The sequence below is a fragment of the Terrapene carolina genome, unplaced genomic scaffold (genome assembly GCF_002925995.2).
Source record: "Terrapene carolina triunguis isolate 2854851 unplaced genomic scaffold, T_m_triunguis-2.0 Scaffold66, whole genome shotgun sequence".
Taxonomy (NCBI): Eukaryota; Metazoa; Chordata; order Testudines; family Emydidae; genus Terrapene; species Terrapene triunguis.
Window position 1 is genome coordinate 8,570,776 of NW_020664417.1, and position 16,919 is coordinate 8,587,694.

Consider the following 16,919-nt stretch of genomic DNA (forward strand, 5'->3'; position numbering starts at 1 on the left):
CTCTTTAGTACTACTGGAGAAGACGCACACTAATGGCCCGTCCAATGATCAAAGAGGCTTGCATGGCTTCTCTATTGTTAGAAAACCCTTACTATATCCTTTTGTTGAAAACAAAATGCTTTAACATGTCTCAAAGTGCTAACTAAGGAGAGGAAGATAGAATAACATTATTTTATCAAGTATTAGAGGGGTAGCCGTGTTAGTCTGGATCTGTAAAAAGCAACAAAGAGTCCTGTGGCACCTTATAGACTAACAAATGTATTGGAGCATAAGCTTTCGTGGGTGAATACGTCATGTGTCTGACAAAGTGGGTATTCACCCACGGAAGCTTATGCGCCAATACATTTGTTAGTCTATAAGGTGCCACAGGACTCTTTGTTGATTATTTTATCAAAATGGTACAGGTTGCATAGATGAGTGGTTTTCAACCAGCGGTACACAGAGGTCTTCCAGGGGTACATCAACTCATCTAGATATTTGCCTAGTTTTACAACAGGCTACATAAAAAGCACAAGTGAAATCAGTACAAACTAAAATTTCATACAGACAATGACTTGTCTATACTGTTCTATATACTGTATATTGAAATGTAAGTACAATATTTATATTCCAATTGCTTTATTTTATAATCATATGGTAAAAATGAGAAAGTATGCAATTTTTCAATAATAGAGTGCTGTGACACATTTTTGTATTTTGATGTCTGATTTTGTAAGCAAGTAGTTTTTTAAGTGAGGTGAAACTTGGGGTATGCAGGGCATAGTAGTCTGGAAAGGTTGAGAGCCACTGGCATAGATCAGTTGAAAGTAGGGATATGGCTGTTGGTCATAGAGACGTGACTTCTTACTGTAATCTTATTACATCAACCAAAGTGGTATCTCTAAGTGCATAACCATGGAATACAATGCAGATGATGTGTTAGACTGGCTATGTCATAAGATGTTGCTCTTCTGAACTTTAAAAAAAAAAAAAAAAAAAAAAAAACTTCCAAACCACCTTCCTTTATTTCTCGTTTTTTAGTTTGGGAATTTTTTTTTTTTTTTGTTGTTGTTTTTTTTTTTTTTTTTTTTTTTTTTTTTTGGACAAAATGTCTCTCCTGCCTTCACTTGTTGAATACAAACTGTTGGTACTACAAATCCCTTTGATAGTGTTCACCTGCCTTATCACGAACATTTTAGGCATTTTTTCTCTCTGTTGACAAGCTACCAGCCTGAATCCATCCTCCTTTCCAATGTTGGGTAACTGCCTCCAAATGCCTACACCAGGCTTCACTCAGAAGAATCAGACTATCACACTTCATTTTTTTCCTTTACCACTTACTTCATTAGCGCACTGTCCTAAATTATGAATGACTTCATCACAATTTACACTTGATTTTATTTTGTACCAGTAAAACAATGTAATTGGGTAATAACTTAATTTACAGAATTTAATTCTTCATTGTTCTGCTGACATAAGTGATTTTTAATTTTTGTCTCAATTTTAAAATGTAAGAGTTAAAATAAAAAGTTATGTAGTGATGCCTAGAAAATGAATATATTTACATTTGTTTATTTTCTTTAACTTGAGTCTTTACATGGCTGCAGAAAACCTAAGGACCAAATGTAAGTATTAAGATTACTTCTCACAGCTATTTTCTGTCCTCAAGACACTGGGTTTGTTAAGAAGACCAGAAACTTAAAACATAGAAACCTTGATAATGTGTTATAAATAGCAGCAAACTTGGCTCAGCTATACCTTGTTTATGTGAAGTTGTAGACACTTTGCTTGACTGCTTTATGTGGATTTTGATGCTTAAATGCCTAGGTTCGCACTTTCCACCCAAAGTAGATGGACTTTTTAAAAAAAAACCACATCAGCAAGGGTGCAACTAAGAAACAGTGCATTTTACCAGTTTGTACATTGCACTTGTCCAAAATCTACAACAACATATTTTTTTGTGCAATATTGAGTATCTTTGAAGAAATAGTTATTGGGCAACATTTAAGTGTCTAAAGTTAGGCAACTGAATAAGTGACTTGATTTTCAAAGATGCTGGTTACCCTGAAGCTCATGCTAGTGCGAGTTGCAGCGTACCCAGCATCTTTGAAAATCAAGTCACTTATTCAGTTGCCTAAATATGGACTTAGAAGCCTAATCTTAGGGACTAATTTATAAAACAAAACAAAAGGTTGGACTTTGTATTTGCAAGTGCTAGAATATAAATAGGACAATAGATCCTGTATCTGAGGCAAAATAAAGGTGTTAGTGTGCCAGATGTTCCTTGCAAATGAATAGTTATAAAAAGATTAAATGGAGGTGACTGGTTTAAAAAGACTGGTTTAATTCTGCTTGCTTAGCTATTTCCAAAAAGAAGAGGAAACTAATCTGTTTTTAAACTACAATTCTTAGAGCTTGTTGCTTTCAGTAGTGCTTCATTAACATCTGCCACAAGTTAAACATTTAATTTTCTTCTAATTTAAAAGCTAATTAAGAATTTACCCTTTGAGAGAAGTATCAGAGGGGTAGCCATGTTAGTCTGGATCTGTAAAAAGCAACAGAGTCCTGTGGCACCTTTAAGACTAACAGATGTATTGCATGCATCCGACGATGTGGGCATTCACCCACGAAAGCTTATGCTCCAATACATCTGTTAGTCTTAAAGGTGCCACAGGACTCTCTGTTTCCTTTGAGAGAAGTGAAAGTTAAAAGCAGTACAAAAAATAGCTTTGAGTACCTTCCAAAGTAATTGTTGCTGCATTATAATTAGTTTATTGGTCTGAATAATTTAGTAAATCTTAATTTAAAAAAATCCCAATAAAGGATTTTTTGGGAAAGTGTTGTCTTTGACAGATACGTTTTGTTTTGTTTTTAAAGATATAATTGTTTTGATGATACTGTGATTTTAAAAATGCCAAATGTTAAGATACACCAGGTAGGTACAATGCTGGAATATAGTTAGTGGGTTTTCTGCTACTGGCATATTATTTACCTCAGAAAAACAAAAAAGTATAAAAATCTTTCCTCCACTATGCAAATTCTATGCACTAGTCACAGCTGTCCAACTTGATAGAATAATACTTCCATCTTGCAGATAATGGGCAAATGCTCTGTTGTCCCAAACTCCAATTTGCACATTTCAGTAGAAGGCTTCAAAGCAGTAGTAGCACTCTAAGGAATGTACTTGTAAATCATTGAATTAGCATGACAGTCATAGTAGAGAACTGAAGTACCTTTAATAACAAAGCATTAAGCAATAGGAGGAGTGTTTAAAATATCCTAAAAATATTGGTCCACAACAGCCATTGATATCCTTGCTTCTCCCATGGCTTACAGAACAGTTCTAATAGGCTGTACTCCTGCCTCAAAATGTATCCCAAGTATAGTGATATTTTGGCACAAGAGGGCTATAGCCTTCTGTAACTTAGAGACATGATGTCAAAAACATGATAATATTTACAATAAACTGTTTTGTCCAAGCACAGTGCTATAGTTGTTCTGTAAGCCATACTCCATTCACTTAAAAGTGTTCAGCACATGGAGTAATTGCACCGTTGAGCCCCAATATGCAAACAACTACTAGACTTTTGGTCACTGTGAGAGTTCAAACTGAATAGCTTTCAATTTTTCTTTTTTGTTTTCTTTAAATTTGTTTAATGCATTGTAGGAGACACTACACGGATTTCTCAGTGCAGTGACAAACTTCCCACTTTATAATTTCAGTCTTACAGTGGCACTGATGATTGCTCCCAAAGCTGACTTTCTGATTGTTCTTCACATGTTGTATGCAATTTTTCAGTGATGTAAAACAGGTAAATAAGGAAAAGAGGTTGTCTCTGCCAATGACATCTTGTATACCTAGCACTGTATCACTTAGCTTTGTTTGATTTAAAACAAAAAGGATCGTTGTTACTTCATAGCACAGAAAATTACTGCTCATGAGTTTCCAGTGCTTGCAGTACCTCAGTTATTTGAAGATATGGTGTTCCCTAATTCTACACTAGTAATTTAGAAGATGCTTATTTCTAGTCCTCATTTAAGCCTGGATCACAAAAAATTAGAAGAAGAAGAAACAAACACACATCCTGTGGGCCTTGAATGCAGAAAGATACTGAAGACTTTGGACTCACTCCTTCTCTTATTGAATTCAATAGAAATTCAGTCATTGGCTTCATTGGGAGTATGACCAGGGTCTGTTTAAGAGTAAAAGTAGACTGATTAAATGAAGACTGTGCACATCTGATATTGGAAAATAAAATATTTCTTTTTTCTTTTCTGGTGAGGAAAGAAGATCAAGTTTAAAAAATGTCTCGGACCTGTTTGTGATGGGAGGAGCTCTTGTTTTAGAATCAGCAGCTCTTTTGCACTGGCTAGAGAGAGAGGGCTATGGACCTCTAGGGATGACTGGAATATCCATGGGAGGACATGTAAGCCTTTATATTTACTGTTAGAAATTTTTTATCTTTTTTTTTATTATTTCTTGGCATTATATATGTATATTAATAACTAGGGAAACCTAACATTTACAGTGTTCATAGGCTGATTATTTTAACATGAACAAGTTTAGAATAACGAGCAATATAACTTGATATTTAGGCATGACATGCCATTATTGAGAATATGCAGATGTATTCTCACTGTATATATACCATAAAACTCTCTTACAGATGAATGTTCAGGTTGTAGCAGTGTAATTCTCAATAACTTTTATTGTCATGCTGCTTAATCTGTTAATTTAGCCCAGACTGTAGGGCTCAGACCCTGTGGGTGAACAGTCCTCATCCGCAAAGGAAACCTCTACAAACCTTTCAAAAGAATGAGCCTGGGAACTTAAATTCGTAATTCTGCTAGACACTAAAAATAATGGACTGAATACAATTACTGGATTTAAGCTTACTACAAAAATCTATAACCCACTAACAATTCCCCAGCTGCTTTCTCCCTCTCCCCTTTCCTCCCTATGACTGGAGGGACGTTAATGGGCCACTTCACCTTGAATGGTCCTTTGAAATATGTGTTAACTACTTATGCTAAACAATCTGTTCCGTCTTGTGTTTAGCTGTGACACTCTGTGTAAGACCATGTCTACACTACAAAATTATGTTGATCTAACTTAGGTCAGCATAAAGCCACCACAGTTATTAAATCACTTCTATGTGTGCACTTGTCTCCTTGTGTTGGCGGTGCACATCCTCACCAGGAGCGTTTGTATTGATTGTATTGTCAATGTGGGGCATTGTGGGATGGCTCCTGGAGGCCAGTAACAGTCTATGTAAGCAATGGAGTGTCTAAACTGACATTGCCTCGACCTAATCACATTGGCTGTGACTGTATCCCACTCAGGGAGGTGGTGTTACTAAATCAGCATAGAGAGGCACTTACATCGGTGGGAGCCAAATTTACATGAAAATACTTCCCTAGCTAGGTTATAGATTCATAGATTCTAGGACTGGAAGGGACCTCAAGAGGTCATCGAATCCAGTCCCCTGCCCGCATGGCAGGACCAAATACTGTCTAGACCATCCCTGATAGACATTTATCTAACCTACTCTTAAATATCTCCAGAGATGGAGATTCCACAACCTCCCTAGGCAATTTATTCCAGTGTTTAACCACCCTGACAGTTAGGAACTTTTTCCTAATGTCCATCCTAGACCTCCCTTGCTGCAGTTTAAGCCCATTGCTTCTTGTTCTATCCTTAGAGGCTAAGGTGAACAAGTTTTCTCCCTCCTCCTTATGACACCCTTTTAGATACCTGAAAACTGCTATCATGTCCCCTCTCAGTCTTCTCTTTTCCAAGCTAAACAAACCCAATTCTTTCAGCCTTCCTTCATAGGTCATGTTCTCAAGACCTTTAATCATTCTTGTTGCTCTTCTCTGGACCCTTTCCAATTTCTCCACATCTTTCTTGAAATGCGGTGCCCAAAACTGGACACAGTACTCCAGCTGAGGCCTAACCAGAGCAGAGTAGAGCGGAAGAATGACTTCTCGTGTCTTGCTCACAACACACCTGTTAATACATCCCAGAATCATGTTTGCTTTTTTTTGCAACAGCATCACACTGTTGACTCATATTTAGCTTGTGGTCCACTATAACCCCTAGATCCCTTTCTGCCGTACTCCTTCCTAGACAGTCTCTTCCCATTCTGTATGTGTGAAACTGATTTTTTCTTCCTAAGTGGAGCACTTTGCATTTGTCTTTGTTAAACTTCATCCTGTTTAACTCAGACCATTTCTCCAATTTGTCCAGATCATTTTGAATTATGACCCTGTCCTCCAAAGCAGTTGCAATCCCTCCCAGTTTGGTATCATCCGCAAACTTAATAAGCGTACTTTCTATGCCAATATCTAAGTCGTTAATGAAGATATTGAACAGAGCCGGTCCCAAAACAGACCCCTGCGGAACCCCACTCGTTATGCCTTTCCAGCAGGATTGGGAACCATTTAATAACAACTCTCTGAGTACGGTTATCCAGCCAGTTATGCACCCACCTTATAGTAGCCCCATCTAAATTGTATTTGCCTAGTTTATCGATAAGAACATCATGCGAGACCGTATCAAATGCCTTACTAAAGTCTAGGTATACCACATCCACAGTTTCTCCCGTATCCACAAGACTCGTTATCCTATCGAAGAAAGCTATCAGATTGGTTTGACATGATTTCTTCTTTACAAATCCATGCTGGCTGTTCCCTATCACCTTACCACCTTCCAAGTGTTTGCAGATGGATAATTACTTGCTCCATTATCTTCCCTGGCACAGAAGTTAAACTAACTGGTCTGTAGTTTCCTGGGTTGTTTTTATTTCCCTTTTTATAGATGGGCACTATATTTGCCCTTTTCCAGTCTTCTGGAATCTCTCCCGTCTCCCATGATTTTCCAAAGATAATAGCTAGAGGCTCAGATACCTCCTCTATTAGCTCCTTGAGTATTCTAGGATGCATTTCATCAGGCCCTGGTGACTTGCAGGCATCTAGCTTTTCTAAGTGATTTTTAACTTGTTCTTTTTTTATTTTATCTGCTAAACCTACCCCCTTCCCATTAGCATTCACTATGTTAGGCATTCCTTCAGACTTCTCGGTGAAGACCGAAACAAAGAAGTCATTAAGCATCTCTGCCATTTCCAAGTTTCCTGTTACTGTTTCTCCCTCTTCACTGAGCAGTGGGCCTACCCTGTCTTTGGTCTTCCTCTTGCTTCTAATGTATTGATAAAAAGTTTTCTTGTTTCCCTTTATTCCTGTAGCTAGTTTGAGCTCATTTTGTGCCTTTGCCTTTCTAATCTTGCCCCTGCATTCCTGTGTTGTTTGCCTATATTCATCCTTTGTAATCTGTCCTAGGTTCCATTTTTTATGACTCCTTTTTATTTTTTAGATCATGCAAGATCTCGTGGTTAAGCCAAGGTGGTCTTTTGCCACATTTTCTATCTTTCCTAACCAGCGGAATAGCTTGCTTTTGGGCCCTTAATAGTGTCCCTTTGAAAAACTGCCAACTCTCCTCAGTTGTTTTTCCCCTCAGTCTTGATTCCCATGGGACCTTACCTATCAGCTCTCTGAGCTTACCAAAATCCGCCTTCCTGAAATCCATTGTCTCTATTTTGCTGTTCTCCCTTCTACCCTTCCTTAGAATTGCAAACTCTATGATTTCATGATCACTTTCACCCAAGCTGTCTTCTACTTTCAAATTCTCAACGAGTTCCTCCCTATTTGTTAAAATCAAGTCTAGAACAGCTTCCCCCCTAGTAGCTTTTTCAACCTTCTGAAATAAAAAGTTGTCTGCAATGCAGTCCAGAACATATTGGATAGTCTGTGCCCCGCTGTGTTATTTTCCCAACATATATCCGGATAGTTGAAGTCCCCCATCACCACCAAATCTTGGGCTTTGGATGATTTTGTTAGTTGTTTAAAAAAAGCCTCATCCACCTCTTCCACCTGGTTAGGTGGCCTGTAGTAGACTCCTAGCATGACATCACCCTTGTTTTTTACCCCTTTTAGCCTAACCCAGAGACTCTCAACACTTACATCTCCTATGTCCATCTCTACCTCAGTCCAAGTGTGTACATTTTTAATTTATAAGGCAACACCTCCTCCCTTTTCCCCCTGTCTATCCTTCCTGAGCAAGCTGTATCCATCCACACCAACATTCCAATCGTGTATTATCCCACCAAGTTTCAGTGATGCCAACAATATCATAGTTGTATTTATTTAACACTTCCAGTTCTTCCTGCTTATTACCCATACTTCTCGCATTTGTATATAGGCATCTAAGATACTGGTTTGATCTTTCCTCCCAGTTTTGTCCTGACCCTCCTTTCTCTCTGCCAATATAGCCCACACTCCCTCTCGTTTCCGACCCGTCTCCCAGGTCTCCATGTTCCCCACTTACCTGCGGGCTTTGCTCACCTGTCCCCGTCGAACCTAGTTTAAAGCCCTCCTCACTAGGTTAGCCAGTCTGTGTCCAAATAGGGTCTTTCCCCTCCTCGAAAGGTGAACGCCATCTCTGCCTAGCAGTCCTTCCTCAAATAGCATCCCGTGGTCTAGGAAGCCAAAGCCCTCCTGGCGACACCATCTTCGCAGCCAGGCATTCACCTCCATGATGCATCTGTCTCTGCCCGGGCCCCTACCTTTGACAGGAAGAATCGAAGAGAATACCACCTGTGCTCCAAACTCCTTCACCCGTACTCCCAGAGCCCTGTAGTCACTCTTGATCCGCTCAGTGTCACACCGCGCAGTATCATTTGTGCCCACATGGATGAGTAGCATGGGGTAGTAGTCAGAGGGCTGGATAATCCTCGACAATGCCTCTGTAACGTCTCGGATACGGGCTCCCGGCAGGCAGCATACCTCCCGAGATGAAATGTCAGGGCGACAGATGGGCGCCTCCATCCCCCTCAGCAGAGAGTCTCCGACCACCACTACCCTACGTTTCCTATTCGCAGTGGTGGCAGCAGACCTCCCAGCCTTAGGGGTACGAGGCTTCTCCTCCTTTACTGTAGGGGGTGATGCCTTCTTTCCTGTATCAAGAAGAGCATAACGGTTACCTATTACCACAGCGGGAGGGTTCGGAGCAGGGGTGGAGCACTGCCTGCTGCCAGAAGTAACCAGCTGCCAGTGTCCACCCTGAGCCATCTCCTCCTCCACCAGTGGTGTATCAGCAGTCCTGTGTACTGGGACAGCTACCTCAGCTGTCTCCACATGGACACTGTCCAGGAATTGCTCGTGGATTTGGATGCTTCTCAACCTAGCCACCTCCTCCTGTAGCTCTCCCACCTGCTGCCTGAGAGTTTCCACCCAGCAGGCACCTTTCACATTGGATGGTCCCCCCAGCCTGGATATCAGTAAGTGGAAATTGCAAGTTACAGTCTCTGCAAAACCACACCAGGATCTGGGTAGAAGCATCCATGCTCAGGCGCTCTGTCTGGCTAGAGGCGCAGGTGGAGGAGACAGAAGCAGTGCTGGCACAGGTGTTGCGGGTCTTCCTAACCATCGTAAGCCTCCCTCTGTCAAACTCCCGTCTGCAGCCCCCCCAAAAGGGTGCTGTATTGCTCCTCCTTCACCTGGAGAACTCCCTTGCGAAACTCCCTGTTAGCAGCCCCTGTTCGCAAAAGGTTGACGCAAGACAGCTTACATTGATCTAATTGTGTAGTGTAGTCCAGGCCTAAGTTTTCCCAGACCTGAAGAAGAGCTCTGTGTAAGCTCGACTCTCTCACCAATAGAAGTTGGTCCAGTAAAAGATATTACCTCACCTACCTTGTCTCTCTGAGATTGTAAACTCTTTGGGGTAGGGACCATATTTTTATTCTGTGTCTGTATAGCACCTGGTACAGTGGGGCCCTGGTTCATGTTGAAGGCTCCCAGGCACCATCACAGTGCAATAAGTTCTTATGTAGTGTTCTTCATCCTTAGAAAGCGCTTTAAAAAGGAAGGTAAGCATCGTTATCTCTATTTTAAAGGTTGGGGAAACCGAGGACAGGGCTGGAATCCATACTGTCTGGACTCCCAGACTATGGCCCTGACCACTTTACTATGTTGCTTCTTTTATTAATGAAGATACACGTAATAGTTCTCCGTATTAAAAATGTGTGGGGTGGATAAGTACTTTTTTCTGCTATCCTCATGGTTTTGCAGTATGCCCAAGAGTATTATATTAAACTACAGCTTTGCAAAACCATGCAACTGGTGTGGGGGAAGCATTTTTCTGATCCTCCTGTGTGCTGCATCTATGCTCCAGCATTTAGTGATGAATAGAACTTACCACATAGTGCACTCTGATAATTCTGAGGTGAGAGGGAATTATCTAGACTCTAAGGGAGATGAAAATAGAAGTCCATTTACATGCTCAATTCTCTTCTTAACCTTACTGTTTGTGGCTTGCAAATTCCCTAAATGTATTTCAAAAGCTGCAGAATTTTTGATAGTCCTATTTGTGACTCACCTTCAACTTGTTTGTTTTGAAATATGTTTATAAGGTTGTTGAGAGGCCTTGAGGAGAGGGACATGTTGAGATGATAAATGAAGTTCTCATGGAAGAATCCTGATTCATTTTGCATCAGGATGAGTGTTCTATTAAAAGAAAACTCTTGTACCTAAAGCAGAAATCCTGCTACTTTGGCTGTGAACCAATTTCAAAGCTAACGTATCAAGGAGACTATTGGAGAGAATAGACTTCATCAGGCTTTCTGGATTTTGTGGAGGAGAAGTATATAACTGCAAAGATGCTTAGCATTGATACTACACGAGACAAGCTGTTATTGTGTGAAGAAATACTTTAAAGATGAGAATTCTAAAAATGACTAAAGAGAAATTTTGTTGAAATGTCTTATTAAAATATGCAGTAGAGCATTTGATATTGAAGTTTTTTTTTATTTAACAGATGGCTTCACTAGCAGTGACAAACTGGCCTAAACCATTGCCATTGGTTCCTTGTCTTTCCTGGTCCACAGCTTCTGGTGTCTTTACCACGGTAACTAAATTATTTTTAGTTTTGTTAATATTCTAGAATATGAACAGATGTGAAATCTCGAAGGTTTGAGTTGGGCAAATTAACATTAAGGGAGAGATTTTTTTCAAAGGCACAAATGGGAGTTGGATGCCCAACTGTCTTCTGAGCCTTCAAAATCTCCCCCATAATGATGCTTCTGGATAGAGCCTAATTATAGAAGCTGCCTTTTGTCTCATGCAAGAAATAATGAAGCTGTGGTATCTCCAATGTCTACCTCAGACCCCCAGGATTTCAAAACTTTCCAGTGTTTGCTGCGCAGGACGGCAGATCCACTGGAAATTCCAGTGGAAGTTGTCAGGAGAAGTCTCACAAGTTCCTTGGACATCTTACACACCTTCACGCCTGGAACTCTTGCAGTGCCCATAAATGAAGAGATCTTTGGAGTCCAACAGGGTGCTTTGGCAGACCCCCAACTTCCTTAGCTCTGACAGAGAGCAGATTGCTGCTACCAGGTGCTTTCATCAGGCTTTGAACTATTTTATATGCATCTTGTACATGGGTTGTTGGTTGTAGCAGTGCCTGATGAGAAAACCAGACACTGTGGTCACCAGAAATCTACATCCTGAGACAAAGAATGCTAGAAATTTTTATTTTTTTGTTTGCAAAAATTATTCATCAAGTCGGCAAATGAGAATCTCTAGTTATCAGGCCTTAGTGGCAAAATATGATTACTTGAACTGGGAATCAATCTTCAAATTTGCTGACAAAATTCCACAGAAGAACAGAGGCCTGGAAATCTGTGGTTGTAGAGGAACAACTTGTAGCACACATCTCTTCAAGTGACTGGTCGATGCTGCGTACATGACATCCAGTTCCATGGCCTCTTTGCCCTGATAAGATCCTTTTGGCTTCAGTTGTCTGGAAGCCCTAAAGGGGATGCGTGTAACAGTAGAGGCTGCACCGTTTGAAAGGTGCAAATGCTTCAATGCAAAGACTAATGAGCCTTTTCATTCTCAAAAGGACTCTTGAGTAATGCTGAGATCTCTAGGAGTTTGTGCTCTTGCATCAAAAAGAAAGCAATTTAGGCCTTAATCCTGTCAAAATCAGTCCTATTATGCACAGTATAGACAGTCTGAACTTCCCTCAAAATGCCAGCACTCCCAAAGGAGAGAATCTTCTACCTCTACTACATTTTTCTCACCAGGCTCTGTCTTCATCAAGGCAGCAAATATGACTTCTTGGTCAGGAGAAAAGTGTAACTTATACTGGATCCATTTTCCACCCCTTCCCCACCCCCACCCCCATCCTCCTTTTGGGAAATGTTAATTTTATTTTTGTGGGGCCTGGTACACCATCACCGCAGACTTCTGGGCCCTAAAAACTGTAGAGATGAGATACTCCATCCAGTCCCAAACCCTCTCTATCCAATTTCCCCAGCACTTTCTCAGGGACCCCGCTCATGAGTATGCTACTTTTAAGAAGTTCAGTCACTTCTGAATCTTGGAGCTGTGGAAGATGTGCCTCAAGAATATATGGGCAAGGGGGGTTTATTCCCAAGAAAAAGGAAGCAGGCAGGCCCTCTATTCTGGACTTCTGAGGCAGCTGAACACCTTTACGTGCAGGCTGAAGTTCAGGTTGGTAACTCTGGCCTCAGCAATTCCAACCATAGATTCACAGGACTGGCATTCAGCTCTTGAACTCAGACACTTATTTTCATAAAGCAGTCCATCCTGCCTACAGGAAATATTGAAGGTTCCAGGTGGACTATTCCCACTAGCAATGCAGAATTCTGCCATTTGATCTGTTGACAATACCATGGGTATTTATAAAATGTGCAGAAGTAGTGGCAGTTTACCTGAGAAGACCAGGAGTCCAGATTTACCCATACTTAGATGTTTGGCTCATTAATGTGAATGCTCCACGATAGGTGACCAATTTCACACAGCAGACAAGAGGTGGTCAGGAAAATTCTGATGAAACATATTTCTTTGGAATTTGCAGACTTGTCAATTGAACCATTCCAGCAAAAGTTTCAATTTTAATGACCTTCTCACAGACTCCAGGTAGGGCCAGCACTTCCAGGGCTTCCTAGCTCCCCTTCTTCCCTCCAAGATGGCTGCCAAGGGCCCTGAGCTCCCAAGATTACCAGCAGTGATGGCTGCCAGGAAATTGGGAACCTTGGAAACTGGACTTGGACTGGAATTGACAATTTTTGTCAGACTGATCTGCCCATCACTGAATAGTGGTCGTGAAATTTACTAGACTTTTGTTGTCAAGTTAATAAGAGTCTGGTCAGATTCATGGCTGCTATTCAGTGGTGTGCACCTGTGAAACTGACAATCCTGTTAGTTTTGGTCTTGGGCTGTCAGATCTTCCAGGGTCTTTGGCTCTGTGGCTGCCTACCAGGTTGCAACTGGGGATCAAGGGGAGCACACTTTGGGAAATACAACATTTTATTGTTTCTGAAACACAATATTGCAGGATTTCAGTTTTTGATAATTTGCACTGTTGTTTTTCATTCCATTTTGGGATGAAAAATATTTCTGAAAATTCAAATTTTCATAGAACTAAAATTTTGGTTTTTCAGTCGTCTCTGCTGCATATTCTACAACTTTTCACCTCTCTAGGGCTCAAGGTAATTGAAGAGAAATCAGTGCTAGTTCCTATTTTAAGGATAGAAATTATAGGGGCAGTTCTGGACTCCACTACAGCAATGGCCCATCTGCCCCAGAAAGATTGTAATCCATAGCAGATCTTGTCAGCCACCTACAAGTTCATTCTCTGATATCTGTGAAATTTCGCCTCAGAAACTTCTAGGACACATGGCATCCTGCTTACACATAACTCAGCATGCCTGACTTCACATTTGGTGTATGGAAGAGTGGCTAAAGTCTGTATATCAACCCAACAGATATCACCTATACGTGAGGGTACAGGTCTTCCCAGAAGTCTTGTCATTAATTTGGTGGAAGGACCTTCTAGAAGTTTGTAAGGGAGTGCCCTTCTCTCCACCATTGCCATCAGAAACTTTGACAGCTGCTTATTGGGTGGAGAACCCACTTAGACAGTCTTCAAACATTAGGCTTGTGGGTACATCTACACAGCAGCTGGGATATGTAATTCCCATCTTGGGTAGACATCTGCACTAGCTCTGCTCCTAAAAATAACCCCCCAACTACAATTCAAGCCAACTTCCTGGATACATACTCAGGTAGCTAGCTGAAGCCACCACCTGTGCCACTGCAGTCACACTACTATTTTTAGGCACTAGCTAGTGCGTGCATGTCTACTTGAGTTGGGAATCCCACCTCCCAGCTACTGTGCAGATGTACCCTTACTGCTAAGGGCCATTTATCGAGTGTGCACAGTATTCCACCAAATTCTTAAGAGTTTATTCAGATCATGATGCACAATACCACAGCAATGTTTATATGAACAAGCAAAGGGTCTCACCCAAAGTTCTTGCTGAACATAGTGTCTGACTTCCATCTTATCAAAGTAATACCTCTGCCAGTCTTCTTTCCAAAGCCACATTCCAACAAAGGGGAAGCTAAACTTCAAATCTTAGACATACTTAGGGTACTTTTCCTTCCAACTTGATAGGTCTAAACCGTTTAGGGTATCACCTAGGTTATTAGTCTGACCTCTGTCCCTCTCTTCATAAATTACTATCAGTGCTGGGGCTTTCTCATTTTATTTCCACATGCATTAAGTTGTGTTATAAGAGACTCACCTTTGAGGTATACACATCCTTCCCTCCTCCACTATTATGGAATTCTGTAACACCTGGTTTCTGTAGTGGTGAAGGAATTGAGAGATGGTTAGGGACACGCTACCATTTACGCCCTTAGGTTGGAAGTACAAGGATATTTTGAGGGTGCAGTCACAGTCCCAGTAGATTCTGCTGGCCAAAATAATCTGAACTTGAATGCATCAGACACGTGCGCAGCAACAATTGAAAATATATAGACAACACATCTCAAAGAATCGCAGTTACTGTTGGGTAAATATGATTCTTCCTGGTATAGTAGCCATACACCACTGAGTTCTGTATTACACCCATGCCTCTTTTGATTGTAAGCGCTCTATGGCAAGGACTTCAATACTTTTTTACACATCTGCTTATTGTAGAGTGGTCTGATTAATGTACAGGTGAGATGGAGCGACAGGGGAGGTATGTTTTTGTACTGAAAAATGCAGTAAAGTTTTCAGACAAGAAATATGGTTATGGATATTCTTGTCTGATGTGTCCTATGGAATTCGTTACAGCTTCTAAGTCAACACTGGCCAGAATAAAGTTTGGGAATCTTAAATTTAACATATACAGATTTAGCTATTTTCTGCATCTTTCCTTAGTTCTACTGCCTTGGACTTCGATGATCACTTCAGAATACATTCTTTGGATTTTTTTTTTTATTCTGGGAATTCTTATTTGCACTGTAATTTCAGGGTGTGTTGAGCAAAGCAGTGAACTGGAGAGAGCTAGAGAAACAGTACTATACACAAACTGTTTATGAAGAAGAAATCATTCAAATGCTTGAATATTGTGGAGTAAGTACAGTTTGTTTTTGCTATTAGCTTTATGTAAAATATAGTTTACATACAAAATCTGATCGAATACATAATGTCATGTCTAGATACTTTGAGCAGACATTCATTATACAACATGTTAACATTAATGGTTTCTTACATTTTTGATTTAGTTTAACAAATATTTGATGCAGAAGTACCCTTTAAATAAGCAAAGATTAATATCTCCTATTGTCATGTAATGCATTTTTATAAGTGTTGAACTCTCTTTAGATTACTGTTCATGACCAGCTATGACAGATACCAGTTTACTCTAGTTCTCAAAATCAAGGTACATAAAAGCACGTCTATTAATTTATCATATCTCCATGTCTAACAAAAAAAAAATTCTTGAGTGCTAGAAGATTTAAAAAAATTAAGAACTTTCAGAATGTTCTTTGAAATGTTAGTTTTTGTAGGGGTGGGGAATCAAAGCATTGAAAACCAAATTCCCAAATGTCAGAAAACTAGCCATATAGCTTGGTATAGTGTATTGAAGGCCATGTCTACACTACCCGCCGGATCAGCGGGTAGTAATCGATCTATCGGGGATCGATTTATCGAATCTCGTCTAGACACGATAAATCGATCCTCGAATCGACGCCCATACTCCACCTCGGCAGGAAGAGTAAGCGGAGTCGACGGGGGAGCCGTGGCGGTCGACTTGCCGCCGTGAGGACGGCCAGATAAGTCGAACTAAGATGCTTCGACTTCAGCTATGCGAATAGCGTAGCTGAAGTTGCATATCTTAGATTGATCCCGCCCCCCAGTGTAGACCAGCCCAAAGTGCCAAATAAAGAAGTGACTTACTGTTGAATCAATTACCTTGCTCATTCTTTTGTTGAAATATTTATACATACTTCAGCAATGAAAAAAGACATGACCAGCTGTGAGTATATGATTTATTATGAAATAATTGTTTACCCTAAGAAGAAAATATCTTGTGACGGTGTAGTGGGTTCAAATTCTTCCTATACGAACACTGTTATGGCCTGATTTTTAATGCGCTGCAATTTCAATTTTGTAGTATTGGCCTGGATTCTTTTAATTGTTTTAGTAATCTAACCTTATTCTCTAAAGATACCATCTGTGCAGGTTTCTCAGATCTGGTTCTGATTAGAACTCCTTCGGTTCTGCAGGGTTTGTACTGTGATGGCAGTGGGGTAAAAATATAACCCAGAAACTTTTACAGTTGTCTCATCACCCTTTACTAAAATGCTGCCCTGTGAATGTTTCAGTTCTTTCTTGACCCATTGTTAACAACGGCGCTGTGCATAGGAGACCGTTCAATGGCGATCACTTCAGCTCTTCACTAGATCCCAGCAAGAAATTGTTGCGTGCCCTTTGCTTGTTGCAACCTTGTCTTCTACTTTGGTGCCTTGCTTTGACATCTGCTTGTTCTTCTGGCAGCACCCCAGCAGTGCTAAGGTAT

General features: G+C 40.6%; 1 protein-coding gene across 5 annotated transcripts in view; it reads left to right on the plus strand.

Moving 5' to 3' along the window:
* The window catches only part of ABHD18 (abhydrolase domain containing 18), a 42,435-nt gene that overhangs the window by 18,951 nt on the left and 6,565 nt on the right, over positions 1-16,919 (plus strand). For 3 of the 5 annotated variants that reach the window (XM_026647816.2, XM_026647815.2, XM_029910662.1), the window contains exons 6-10: positions 9-93; positions 1,577-1,604; positions 4,268-4,406; positions 10,850-10,939; positions 15,368-15,469. In XM_026647816.2, coding sequence (XP_026503601.1) covers positions 9-93; positions 1,577-1,604; positions 4,268-4,406; positions 10,850-10,939; positions 15,368-15,469 — 444 coding nt within the window. Of the gene's footprint in view, positions 1-8; positions 94-1,576; positions 1,605-3,696; positions 3,792-4,262; positions 4,407-10,849; positions 10,940-15,367; positions 15,470-16,919 lie in introns of those variants that run through there. The other 2 variants (XM_026647819.1, XM_026647820.1) reach the window with 2 other exon arrangements.